This window comes from Pseudophryne corroboree, chromosome 1, assembly GCF_028390025.1.
Source record: "Pseudophryne corroboree isolate aPseCor3 chromosome 1, aPseCor3.hap2, whole genome shotgun sequence".
NCBI lineage: Eukaryota > Metazoa > Chordata > Amphibia > Anura > Myobatrachidae > Pseudophryne > Pseudophryne corroboree.
Window position 1 is genome coordinate 484,302,562 of NC_086444.1, and position 13,441 is coordinate 484,316,002.

At 46.4% G+C, this 13,441-nt stretch overlaps 1 protein-coding gene across 4 annotated transcripts in view; it reads left to right on the forward strand.

Moving 5' to 3' along the window:
* SLC28A3 (solute carrier family 28 member 3) overlaps window positions 1-13,441 on the forward strand; it is a 483,890-nt gene that overhangs the window by 323,082 nt on the left and 147,367 nt on the right. For all 4 annotated transcript variants that reach the window (XM_063913791.1, XM_063913790.1, XM_063913792.1 and 1 more), the window contains 2 exons: window positions 605-688; window positions 1,321-1,382. In XM_063913791.1, coding sequence (XP_063769861.1) covers window positions 605-688; window positions 1,321-1,382 — 146 coding nt within the window. The remainder of the gene's footprint in view (window positions 1-604; window positions 689-1,320; window positions 1,383-13,441) is intronic.

Consider the following 13,441-nt stretch of genomic DNA (forward strand, 5'->3'; position numbering starts at 1 on the left):
TGTCCTGCTGCGATCAACTTGGAATTACCCCCAGAATACCTTACCTGGATCTGACATCCTGCATTTTACATTTATGTGCTATCCCTGCCACAATATGTATGTAGATAGAGAGATAGATATTCAACGATGCAGGCAGCACTCCTCAATGTTGGAAAAGATAGAAATAACAACAGGTTCTCTCCCCCGCTGGTACCACTTGGGTCTCAGACGACAAATATAAATACCTATCGGGTGGCACTCAAAGCACAGAACAGGATGCAAATGGTTTTTCACCATTTCAGTGCCAATATACATATGAATACATATATATTCAGTGCTGTATATTAAAAACAATATAATTAAGATTTCATCAATATAATGACACATTTAAATTTGTAAATATGATATGTATTTGTTCTATGCCCTTTCATGCAGGTCTACAGAACCCTGGTGGTGTCGTATAATAATAATAATAATAATAATAATAATACTGTTAAATGATCTGAAGATATTTGTTATAATTAATAAGTACTCCACTATACTCAAAACACAGTTTGCAACTTAGTATTATTTTCATTAATTGCTTATTAATACAGCATGTAATCTATATATTTTACTCATATAGAATGATGAGTCTGTGTATGAAGAAACCATCAAAAAGGATTTACATAACAGGAAATACATCAATGGAGATTCAGTAATTTGCCAGGTAAGTAAAGTATACGTAAATGTTAATGTTAATAAATAAATAAATAAGCAAATATTGACACATATTTTATCATATCATTAGGCAAAAACCTAAATCTGTACCAGCATTCAGGTTTCAATTCTAAGACATAAGACTAGTCCCAGTCTAACTACATTATAAACCCATCTTGAGTTCTTCCAAGATTTTCAGACTTGCGTCACAAATTTCTAAAACGTTAACAACCCTTCAAACAGATCCATCTCCAGTTACAATCTGAACAAATCAGTGATACATTAGTAACATGACTTTGTGTAAAAGGTCCTCTAAAACATATAATGGTTAATACATAGTTTTATTGAGGTATACTATTTATATATAGTGCTTTTATTTCCTACCCCATACACTAAGATTATTTAGAGAGTATTCTATTAACCTACTAGAATGTTTCTGGAGTGTGGTAGGAAACTGGAACATCCAGGTGAAACCAACGCAAACATGGGAAGAACATACAAACTCCACACGTGTTGCTTTGATGGGAATTAAACCCATCACCACAGTGCTGGGTGACAGTAATACTAACCACTACAGTACCATGCGGCCTAACTCCTATTCAGTATGTTGCCTATTTCTTTCATTTTATTCAATCTTTTCAGCTTGATGAAGACAGTCAAAATTCGATAACAAAAGATAGTGATGGAGCCATGAAAAAGAAAAGGTACAGTATGCTTTCCTTGCTAAAACTGCAGTGCATATAGGTGTTCATTCCGAGTTGATCGCTAGCTGCATTCATTCGCTGTGCAGCGATAAGGCCAAAAAATGGCATTTCTGCGCATGCGTATGCGGCGCAATGCACACGCCCGACGTACTATTACAACGAACGATGTAGTTTCACACAGGGTCTAGTGAAGCTTTTCAATCGCACTGCTGGCCGCAGAGTGATTGACATGAAGTGGGCGTTTCTGGGTGTCAACTGACCGTTTTCAGGGAGTGTTCAGAAAACGCAGGCGTGCCTGAAAAAACGTATGCGTGGCTGGGCGAACGCAGGGCGTGTTTGTGACATCAAAACAAGAACTGAACAGTCTGAAGTGATCGCAAGCGCTGAGTAGGTTTTGAGCTACTCAGAAACTGCACAAAAAAACTTTATAGCCGCTCTGCGATCCTTTCGTTCACACTTCTGCTAAGCTAAAATACACTCCCAGTGGGCGGCGGCATAGCGTTTGCACGGCTGCTAAAAACTGCTAGCGAGCGATCAACTCGGAATGACCACCATAGGGGGTAATTCCAAGTTGATCGCAGCAGGATTTTTGATAGCAATTGGGCAAAACCATGTGCACTGCAGGGGAGGCAGATATAACATGTGCAGAAAGAGTTAGATTTGGGTGGGTTATATTGTTTCTGTGCAGGGTAAATACTGGCTGCTTTATTTTTACACTGCAAATTAGATTGCAGATTGAACACACCCCACCCAAATCTAACTCTCTCTGCACATGTTATATCTGCCTCCCCTGCATTGCACATGGTTTTGCCCAATTGCTAGCAAAAATCCTGCTGCGTTCAACTTGGAATTACCCCCATAGTTAGGTTTTTCAGTATGTATTCATCCATTAAATAGCACAGGCACTGGGGTCATTGCTCTGCTGTTCACATAATTACTGCATGTCAGACTGAAGCAGACACATTTGTATGGTAATGACTGAATAAGTACAGATCAAGGTAACCTTTGGTTGTAGAAGTTATTTATACTTCTATTTATTTTTCATTGAGCGTCACTATCAGATTTGCTGCTAGTATTGAATGTAAATGATTTATGTGAAATGGGATCCAGTATTGAACAGTTACTGGAGAGGAAAAGTAAATAGACAAATTTTAATCCATTGGCTTTGGACATGTGGTTAGAGATGCTCCATATTTAGAGCAAATGACATGTAGACTTTCTATTATTAAAATCCAACTCAACCATGCCCCCTCCAGTCACAAAGGCTTAGAACAATCTGCTTCACCTGAGTCCATTTCTATTTTCTCATACGTCCTAGAGGATGCTGGGGTCATCATAAGAACAATGGGGTATAGACGGGATCCGCAGGAGACATGGGCACTTTAAGACTTTGAAAGGGGTGTGAACTGCCTCCTCCCTCTATGCCCCTCCTCCAGACCCCAGTTTAGAATTGTGCCCAGTGAGAATGGATGCACTCTGAGGAGCTCTACTGAGTTTCTCGGAAAAGACTTACCGTATTTTTCGGACCATAAGACGCACCTGACCATAAGACGCACCTAGTTTTTAGAGTAGGAAAACTGGAAAAAAAATATTCTGAACCATTTCTGCTTTATCATCCTTGCGCTGCCTCCCTAGCTTTCACCAACCTCTAAGAGATATTTCTGTGTGATTTCTCAGACTCCTACAAGGATTCTGTACAGTGCAGCCTTCTGTCAGAGCCAGCATACAGAGACACACACACACATCAGAGCCAGCATACACATAGACACACACACACACACACACACACACACACACACACACACATACTGACAGTACCAGTGGTTCCCCGCATCCAGGCTCTCAGCTAGCGCTGCCCGCGGTGCACTGCTGAGGAGGGAGTAGGTGGAGGGGAGCGGGGGAGTCGCATGATGCCGGCTCTGCTGCTGAGATGGGCTCTGAGATGCGGGCGCCCTGCGCTCTGCTGATGACGGCGCAGCAGCAGCAGCATCCAGGACCCGCCGCTACCCGCCGGCGCTACCCGCAAACATGTCTTATTCGCTCCATAAGACGCACATACTTTTCCCCCCACATTTTTGGGGAGAAAAAGTGCGTCTTATGGTCCGAAAATACGGTATGTTAGGTTTTTTATTTTCAGGGAGACCAGCTGGCAACAGTTTCCCTGCATCGTGGGAGTTAGGGGAGAGAAGCAGACCTACTTCTAGTGAGTTTAAAGGCTCTGCTTCTTGGCTACAGGACACCATTAGCTCCTGAGGGTCTGATCACTAGGTACGCCTAGATGCTCGCTCCCAGAGCCGGCTGTCACCCCCCTTACAGAGCGAGAAGTCAGAAGACAGGTGAGTAAAAGAAGCAAAGAAGACTTCAGTGACGGCATTATGAGGTACCGCACAGCGATCGCACGCTGCGCGCCATGCTCCCACACACAGCAGCACTACAGGGTGCAGGGCGGGGAGGGGGGGGGGGACGCCCTGGGAAGCATATAAGCCTCTAAATAGACTGGCAAGAGGGGACATAGGTGCAGAGGCACTGTCCTAACCCCCGCCAGTATAAATATTTAGTTTAAAGAAAAGCGGGACTGAAGTGCGCCATTGCGGGGGCGGAGCTTAGTCCTCTCAGCTCACACAGCTCAGCGCCATTTTCTCTACACAGGCTGCAGAGACGCTGGTCCTTCCTCATACTGCTGCATAAGTATCAGGGTGAAAAACGGGGGGGGGGGGCACAGTAATTTTGGTACAATATATAGTTATTATAAAAGCGCTGCAGGTCTGGGGCATTGTTTAGTGTTTCAGAACCGTTGGTGAAGCGCTGGGTTGTGAGCTGGCAAACTCCCTCTGGGTCTCACCTGACAGACTTTACTGTGGGTCTGTCCCCTATATGCCCAGTGTGTCTGTGAGTATTGGGTACACGTGTGTCGGCATGTCTGAGGCGAAGTGCTCTTCCCAGGAGGAGACTGTATTAGGGACACAAACGGCTGCGGGAGTGACCCTGTCGGCACCGCCGACTCCTGATTGGGTAAATGTGTTGAATGCTTTGAATGAAAATGTGGCTCTTATTAATAAGAGATTGGATAAATCTGAATCTCAGAACCAGGCATGGAAGAAATCTGTGGAGGATGTGTTGTTGCAAGTCCAGACCCCTTCGGGGTCACAAAAAAGATTGTTTGACCAGTTGGCAGACACGGATACCGAAACGGACTCCAGTGTCAACTATAGTGATGCCAGATTAGATCCGAAATTGGCAAAGAGCATTCAGTACATGATTATGGCGATAAAAGATGTGTTACATATATCGGAGGACCCTACTGTTCCTGACAAAAGGGTCTGTATGTATAAGGGAAAGAAGCCTGAGGTAACGTTTCCTCCCTCTCATGAACTGAACACTCTATTTGAAAAGGTTTGGGAAAGTCCTGACAAAAAGTTTCAGATTCCCAAAAGGATTCCGGTGGAATACCCATTTCCCTCTGGGGATAGGGAAAAGTTGGAGTCACCCCCTATTGTAGACAAGGCTCTTTCACGGCTGTCCAAAAAGGTGGCTCCTCCGTCCCCTGACACGGCAGCCCTTAAGGATCCCGCGGATCGTAGGCAGGAAAATACACTGAAATCAATTTATGTCACCACAGGTATGCTGCTCAGGCCAGCCATTGCATCTGCATGGGTGAGTAGTGCTATTGAGAAGTGGGCAGATAACTTATCATCTGATATAGATACCCTAGATAGGGATAACGTTCTCTTGACACTAGGTCATATCAGGGATGCTGCAGCATACCTAAAGGAAGCTGCGAGGGATATTGGCCTTTTGGGATCAAAGGCCAATGCCATGGCGGTCTCAGCTAGGAGAGCATTGTGGATTCATCAATGGAATGCTGATGCTGACTCTAAGAAAAATATGGAGTCTCTACCGTACAAAGGTGGTGTCTTGTTTGGTGACGGCCTCACTGATTTGGTGTCTACGGCTACCGCGTGTAAGTCATCATTTTTACCTTATGTTCCTGCACAACAAAAGAAAACACACCACTATCAGATGCAGTCCTTTCGGCCCAATAAATACAGGAAAGGCAGAGGTTCTTCTTTCTTGCTACTAGAGGAAGGGGAAAGGGTAAAAGATCTCCGGCCGTGGCAGGTTCCCAGGAACAGAAGTTCTCCCCGGCTTCTCCCAAGTCCACCGCATGACGCTGGGACTCTTCTCCGGGAGTCCACACTGGTGGGGGCACGTCTCAAGCTCTTCAGTCAATTCTGGGTTCGTTCAGACCTGGACCCATGGGTTGTAGAATTAGTGTCCCAGGGGTACAAACTAGAGTTTCAAGACGTTCCCCCTTGCCGATTTTTCAAATCGGCCTTACCAGCTTCTCTTCTGGAAAGGGAGGTAGTATGCAACGCAATACAAAAGTTGTGTCAAAATCAGGTCATTGTCAGGGTTCCTCCGTCACAGCAGGGAGAAGGCTTTTATTCGAGCCTGTTCGTGGTCCCGAAGCCGGACGGCTCGGTCAGACCAATCCTGAACCTGAAATCCCTCAATTTCTACCTAAGAAAATTCAAATTCAAGATGGAATCTCTCCGGGCAGTGATCTCCAGTCTGGAGGAAGGGGATTTTATGGTGTCGGTAGACATAAAGGATGCCTATTTACATGTTCCCATATATCCTCCGCATCAGGCTTACCTGAGGTTTGCAGTTCAGGATTGTCATTACCAATTTCAGACGTTGCCGTTTGGTCTGTCCATGGCTCCGAGGGTTTTCACCAAAGCCATGGCGGAAATGACGGTTCTCCTGCGCAAGCAAGGAGTCACAATTATCCCATACTTGGACAATCTCCTGATAAAGGCGAGATCCAGGAACCAGCTACTGCAGAACGTTACGCTCTCCCTGACGGTTCTGCAACAACATAGTTGGCTCCTAAACTTGCCGAAATCACAGATAGTGCCGACGACGCGTCAGTCGTTTCTGGGAATGATTCTGGACAGAGAATTACAGAGAGTTTTTCTTCCAGTGGAAAAGGCTCTAAAAATTCAGAACCTGGTCAAACAAATTCTGAAACCAGCGAGAGTGTCAATCCATCAATGCACTCGGTTGCTGGCGAAAATGGTGGCAGCCTACGAGGCCATTCAGTTTGGCAGATTCCATGCCAGAGTGTTTAAGTGGGACCTGTTGGACAAGTGGTCTGGATCCCACCTTCACATGCACCAAGGAATAATCCTGTCTTCCAAGACCAGAATCTCACTCCTGTGGTGGGTACACAGCTCTCACCTCCTAGAGGACTGGATCCTAGTAACCACGGATGCGAGTCTCCGAGGCAGGGGGGGCAGTCACACAGGGGGAAAACTTCCAGGGAAGATGGTCAAGCCAGGAAACTTGTTTACACATAAACGTTCTGGAGTTAAGGGCCATTTACAACGGCCTTCTTCAAGCGGAACATCTGCTTAGCAATCTGCCCGTACTGATTTAGTCAGACAATATAACAGCAATTGCGTACATAAACCGCCAAGGCGGAATAAAAAGCAGAGCAGCAATGGCAGAGGCCACGAAGGTTCTCCGCTGGGTGGAAAGGCATACAAGCGCCCTGTCAGCGGTCTTCATTCCAGGAGTGGACAACTGGGAAGCAGCCTTCCTCAGCCGACACGATCTCCATCCAGGAGAGTGGGGTCTTCATCAAGAGGTCTTCACAGAAGTGACAAGTCTTTGGGGAATTCCTCAAATAGACATGATGGCATCTCGCCTCAACAAGAAACCTCAGAGATATTGTTCCAGGTTGAGGGACCCTCAAGCAATAGCAGCGGATGCCCTAGTGACACCGTGGGTGTTTCAGTCGGTGTATGTATTCCCTCCGCTTCCTCTCATTCCAAAAGTGCTAAAGATCATAAGAAGAACAAAGGTTCAGGTGATCCTCATTGTTCCGGACTGGCCAAGGAGGGCTTGGTATCCAGATCTTCAGGAATTACTCATAGGAGATCCTTGACCTCTTCCTCTACGAGAGGATCTGCTACAGCAGGGGCCGTGCGTGTATCAAGCGCGGCTGCGTTTGACGGCTTGGCGGTTGAACGCCAGATCCTAGCTCGAAACGGTATTCCCAGTGAAGTCATTCCCACACTTATTCAGGCTAGGAAAGGGGTAACGTCTAAACATTACCACCGTATTTGGAGAAAATATGTGTCTTGGTGTGAATCCAAGAGGGCTCCTACGGAAGGATTTCAGTTAGGATGTTTTCTCCATTTCCTACAAGCAGGTGTGGATGCGGGCTTAAAGTTAGGCTCAATTAAAGCTCAAATTTCAGATATATCGGTTTTCTTTCAAAAACAATTGGCCTCCCTTCCAGAAGTTCAGACTTTCGTGAAAGGCGTGTTGCACATCCAGCCTCCATTTGTGCCCCCAGTGGCACCATGGGATTTTAACGTGGTGTTGCAGTTCCTTCAATCACATTGGTTTGAACCTTTACAGAAGGTGGAGTTGAAATTCGTCACTTGGAAAGTGATCATGCTGTTGGCCTTGGCATCCGCAAGGCGGGTATCGGAGTTAGCGGCTTTGTCTCACAAGAGCCCTTATTTGATCTTCCATGAAGATAGAGCAGAGTTGAGGACTCGTCAACAATTTCTGCCGAAGGTGGTTTCATCGTTCCACATGATCCAACCTATTGTGGTGCCTGTGGCTACTGACGCCTTAGTGGAGTCGAAGTCTCTCGATGTGGTCAGAGCTTTAAAAATCTATGTCGCCAAGACGGCTCAGCTTAGGAAAATGGAGGCTCTGTTTGTCCTGTATAATCCCAACAAGATTGGGGCTCCTGCTACCAAGCAGACTATTGCACGCTGGATCTGTGCTACGATTCAGCAGGCTCATTCTACGGCTGGATTGCCGTTACCAAAATCGGTGAAGGCCCATTCTTCCAGAAAGGTGGGCACGTCCTGGGCGGCTGCCCGGGGGGTCTCGGCGTTACAACTTTGCCGAGCAGCTACTTGGTTGGGTTCAAACAGTTTTGCAAAGTTTTACACCACCAAAAAAGAAGCAATCAATCTCTCCTTGCACAAACTGGCTCTACAGAGGCAAGATGTCCACCTCCTCCTCATCGTCCGATTCCTCACCCCTTTCACTGTGTACATCCCCCTCCTCACAGAGTATTAATTCGTCCCCACTGGAATCCACCCTCTCAGGTCCCTGTGTACTTTCTGGAGGCAATTGCTGGTGAATGTCTCCACGGAGGAATTGATTATAATTCATTTTGATGAACATCATCTTCTCCACATTTTCTGGAAGTAACCTCGTACGCCGATTGCTGACAAGGTGAGCAGCTGCACTAAACACTCTTTCGGAGTACACACTGGAGGGGGGGGGGGGGGGGCAACTTAGGTAAAATAAAGCCAGTTTGTGCAAGGGCCTCCAAATTGCCTCTTTTTCCTGCCAGTATACGTACGGACTGTCTGACGTGCCTACTTGGATGCGGTCACTCATATAATCCTCCACCATTCTTTCAATGGTGACAGAATCATATGCAGTGACAGTAGACGACATGTCAGTAATCGTTGGCAGGTCCTTCAGTCCGGACCAGATGTCAGCACTCGCTCCAGACTGCCCTGCAATTCCAAGCCAGCGGGTGGGCTTGGAATTCTTAGCCTTTTCCTCGCAGCCCCAGTTGCGGGAGAATGTGAAGGAGGAGCTGTTGACGGGTCACGTTCCGCTTGACTTGACAATTTTCTCACCAGCAGGTCTTTGAACCTCTGCAGACTTGTGTCTGCCGGAAAGAGAGATACAACGTAGGTTTTAAATCTAGGATCGAGCACGGTGGCCAAAATGTAGTGCTCTGATTTCAACAGATTGACCACCCGTGAATCCTGGTTAAGCGAATTAAGGGCTCCATCCACAAGTCCCACATGCCTAGCGGAATCGCTCTTTTTTAACTTCTCCTTCAATCTCTCCAGCTTCTTCTGCAAAAGCCTGATGAGGGGAATGACCTGACTCAGGCTGGCAGTGTCTGAACTGACTTCACGTGTGGCAAGTTCAAAGGGTTGCAGAACCTTGCACAACGTTGAAATCATTCTCCACTGCGCTTGAGTCAGGTGCATTCCCCCTCCTTTGCCTATACCGTAGGTAGCTGTACAGGCTTGAATGGCCTTTTGCTGCTCCTCCATCCTCTGAAGCATATAGAGGGTTGAATTCCACCTCGTTACCACCTCTTGCTTCAGATGATGGCAGGGCAGGTTCAGGAGTGTTTGCTGGTGCTCCAGTCTTCGGCACACGGTGGCTGAATGCCGAAAGTGGCCCGTAATTCTTCGGACCACCGACAGCATCTCTTGCACGCCCCTGTCGTTTTTTAAATAATTCTGCACCACCAAATTCAATGTATGTGCAAAACATGGGACGTGCTGGAATTTGCCCAGATGTAATGCACGCACAATATTGGTGGCATTGTCCGATGTCACAAATCCCCAGGAGAGTTCAATTGGGGTAAGCCATTCTGCGATGATGTTCCTCAGTTTCCGTAAGAGGTTGTCAGCTGTGTGCATCTTATGGAAAGCGGTGATACAAAGCGTAGCCTGCCTAGGAACGAGTTGGCGTTTGCGAGATGCTGCTACTGGTGCCGCCGCTGCTGTTCTTGCTGCGGGAGGCAATACATCTACCCAGTGGGCTGTCACAGTCATGTAGTCCTGAGTCTGCCCTGGTCCACTTGTCCACATGTCCGTGGTTAAGTGGACATTGGGTACAACTGCATTTTTTAGGACACAGGTGACTCTTTTTCTGACGTCTGTGTACATTTTCGGTATCGCCTGCCTAGAGAAATGGAACCTAGATGGTATTTGGTACCGGGGACACAGTACCTCAATCAATTCTCTAGTTCCCTGTGAATTAACGGTGGATACTGGAAACACGTTTCTCACCACCCAGGCTGCCAAGGCCTGAGTTATCCGCTTTGCAGCAGGATGACTGCTGTGATATTTCATCTTCCTCGCAAAGGACTGTTGGACAGTCAATTGCTTACTGGAAGTAGTACAAGTGGTCTTCCGACTTCCCCTCTGGTATGACGATCGACTCCCAGCAGCAACAACAGCATCGCCAGCAGCAGTAGGCGTTACACTCAAGGATGCATCGGAGGAATCCCAGGCAGGAGAGGACTCGTCAGACTTGACAGTGACATGGCCTGCAGGACTATTGGCTTTCTGTCTAAGGAGGAAATTGACACTGAGGGAGTTGGTGGTGTGGTATTCAGGAGCTTGGTTACAAGAGGAAGGGGTTTAGTTGGCAGTGGACTGCTTCCACTGTCACCCAAAGTTTTTGAACTTGTCAATGATTTCTAATGAATGCGCTCCAGGTGACGTATAAGGGAGGATGTTCCTAGGTGGTTAACGTCCTTACCCCTACTTATTACAGCTTGACAAAGGCAACACACGGCTTGACACCAGTTGTCCGCATTTCTGTTGAAATAATTCCACACCGAAGAGGTGATTTTTTTTTTGTATTTTAACCAGGCATGTCAATGGCCCTATTCGTCCCAAGGACAACAGGTGTCTCCCCGGGTGCCTGACTTAAACAAACCACCTCACCATCAGAATCCTCCTTGTCAATTTCCTCCCCAGCGCCAGCAACACCCATATCCTCATCCTGGTGTACTTCAACAGTGACATCTTCAATTTGACTATCAGGAACTGGACTGCAGGTGCTCCTTCCAGCACTTGCAGGTGGTGTGCAAATGATGGAAGGTGCCACCTCTTCCCGTCCAGTGTTGGGAAGGTCAGGCATCGCAACCGACACAATTGGACTCTCCTTGGGAATTTGTGATTTAGAAGAACGCACAGTTCTTAGCTGTGCTTTTGCCATCTTAACTCTTTTAAGTTTTCTAGCAGAAGGATGAGTGCTTCCATCCTCATGTGAAGCTGAACCACTAGCCATGAACATAGGCCAGGCTCTCAGCCGTTCCTTGCCACTCCGTGACGTAAATGGCACATTGGCAAGTTTACGCTTCTCCTCAGACAATTTTGATTTAGATTTTTGGGTCATTTTACTGAGCTTTATTTTTTTGGATTTTACATGCTCTCTACTATGACATTGGGCATCGGCCTTGGCAGACGACGTTGATGGCATTTCATCGTCTCGGCCATGACTAGTGGCAGCAGCTTCAGCACGAGGTGCAAGTGGATCTTGATCTTTCCCTATTTTACCCTCCACATTTTTGTTCTCCATTTTTTAATGTGTGGCATTATATGCCAGTAATATATCAATAGCAATGGCCTCCTACTATATATACTGCGCACAACTGAAATGCACCACAGGTATGGATGGATAGTATACTTGACGACACAGAGGTAGGTAGAGCAGTGGCCTACTGTACCGTACTGCTATATATTATATACTGGTGGTCAGCAAAATTATGCACTGTCCTCCTACTATATATATACTGTGCAAAAAATAAATGCACCACAGGTATGGATGGATAGTATACTTGACGACACAGAGGTAGGTAGAGCAGTGGCCTACTGTACAGTACTGCTATATATTATATACTGGTGGTCAGCAAAATTATGCACTGTCCTCCTACTATATATATACTGTGCAAAACTTAAATGCACCACAGGTATGGATGGGATAGTATACTTGACAACACAGAGGTAGGTAGAGCAGTGGCCTACTGTACCGTACTGCTATATATTATATACTGGTGGTCAGAAAAATTATGCACTGTTCTCCTACTATATATATACTGTGCAAAACTTAAATGCACCACAGGTATGGATGGATAGTATACTTGACGACACAGAGGTAGGTAGAACAGTGGCCTACTGTACCGTACTGCTCTATATTATATACTGGTGGTCAGCAAAATTATGCACTGTCCTCCTACTATATATATACTGTGCAAAACTTAAATGCACCACAGGTATGGATGGATAGTATACTTGACGACACAGAGGTAGGTAGAGCAGTGGCCTACTGTACCGTACTGCTCTATATTATATACTGGTGGTCGGCAAAATTATGCACTGTCCTCCTACTATATATATACTGTGCAAAACTTAAATGCACCACAGGTACACAGGTATGGATGGATAGTATACTTGACGACACAGAGGTAGGTAGAGCAGTGGCCTACTGTACCGTACTGCTATATATTATATACTGGTGGTCAGCAAAATTATGCACTGTCCTCCTACTATATATATACTGTGCAAAACTTAAATGCACCACAGGTATGGATGGGATAGTATACTTGACGACACAGAGGTAGGTAGAGCAGTGGCCTACTGTACCGTACTGCTATATATTATATACTGGTGGTCAGCAAAATTATGCACTGTCCTCCTACTATATATATTCTGTGCAAAACTTAAATGCACCACAGGTATGGATGGATAGTATACTTGACAACACAGAGGTAGAGCAGTGGACTACTGTACCGTACTGCTATATATATACTGGTGGTCAGCAAAATTCTGCACTGTCCTCCTACTATATACTACAATGCAGCACAGATATGGAGCGTTTTTCAGGCAGAGAACGTATACTGGTGGTCACTGGTCAGCAAAACTCTGCACTGTCCTCCTACTATATAATACTGCTGGTCCCCAGTCCCCACAATAAAGCAATTAGCACACTGAGCACAGATATTTGCAGCACACTGAGCACAGATATGGAGCGTTTTTCAGGCAGAGGACGTAGATATTTGCAGCACACTGAGCACATATATTTGCAGCACACTGAGCACAGATATTTGCAGCACACTGAACATAGAAACTGAGAGGACGCCAGCCACGTCCTCTCACGATCATCTCCAATGCACAAGTGAAAAATGGCGGCGACGCGCGGCTCCTTATATAGAATACGAATCTCGCGAGAATCCGACCGCGGGATGATGACGTTCGGGCGCGCTCGGGTTTACCGAGCAAGGCGGGAGGATCCGAGTCTGCTCGGACCCGTGCAAAAAAGGGTGAAGTTCGGGGGGGTTCGGATCCCGAGGAACCGAACCCGCTCATTACTATTAGAAACACACTTCACTCTCAAACTACTGTGCCATGTCTCAGCTCCCATGCCCCTCCAAGCTACTTGAGAGACTTGCCTACACTCGCCTCCAGGCCCGGATTTCCCAC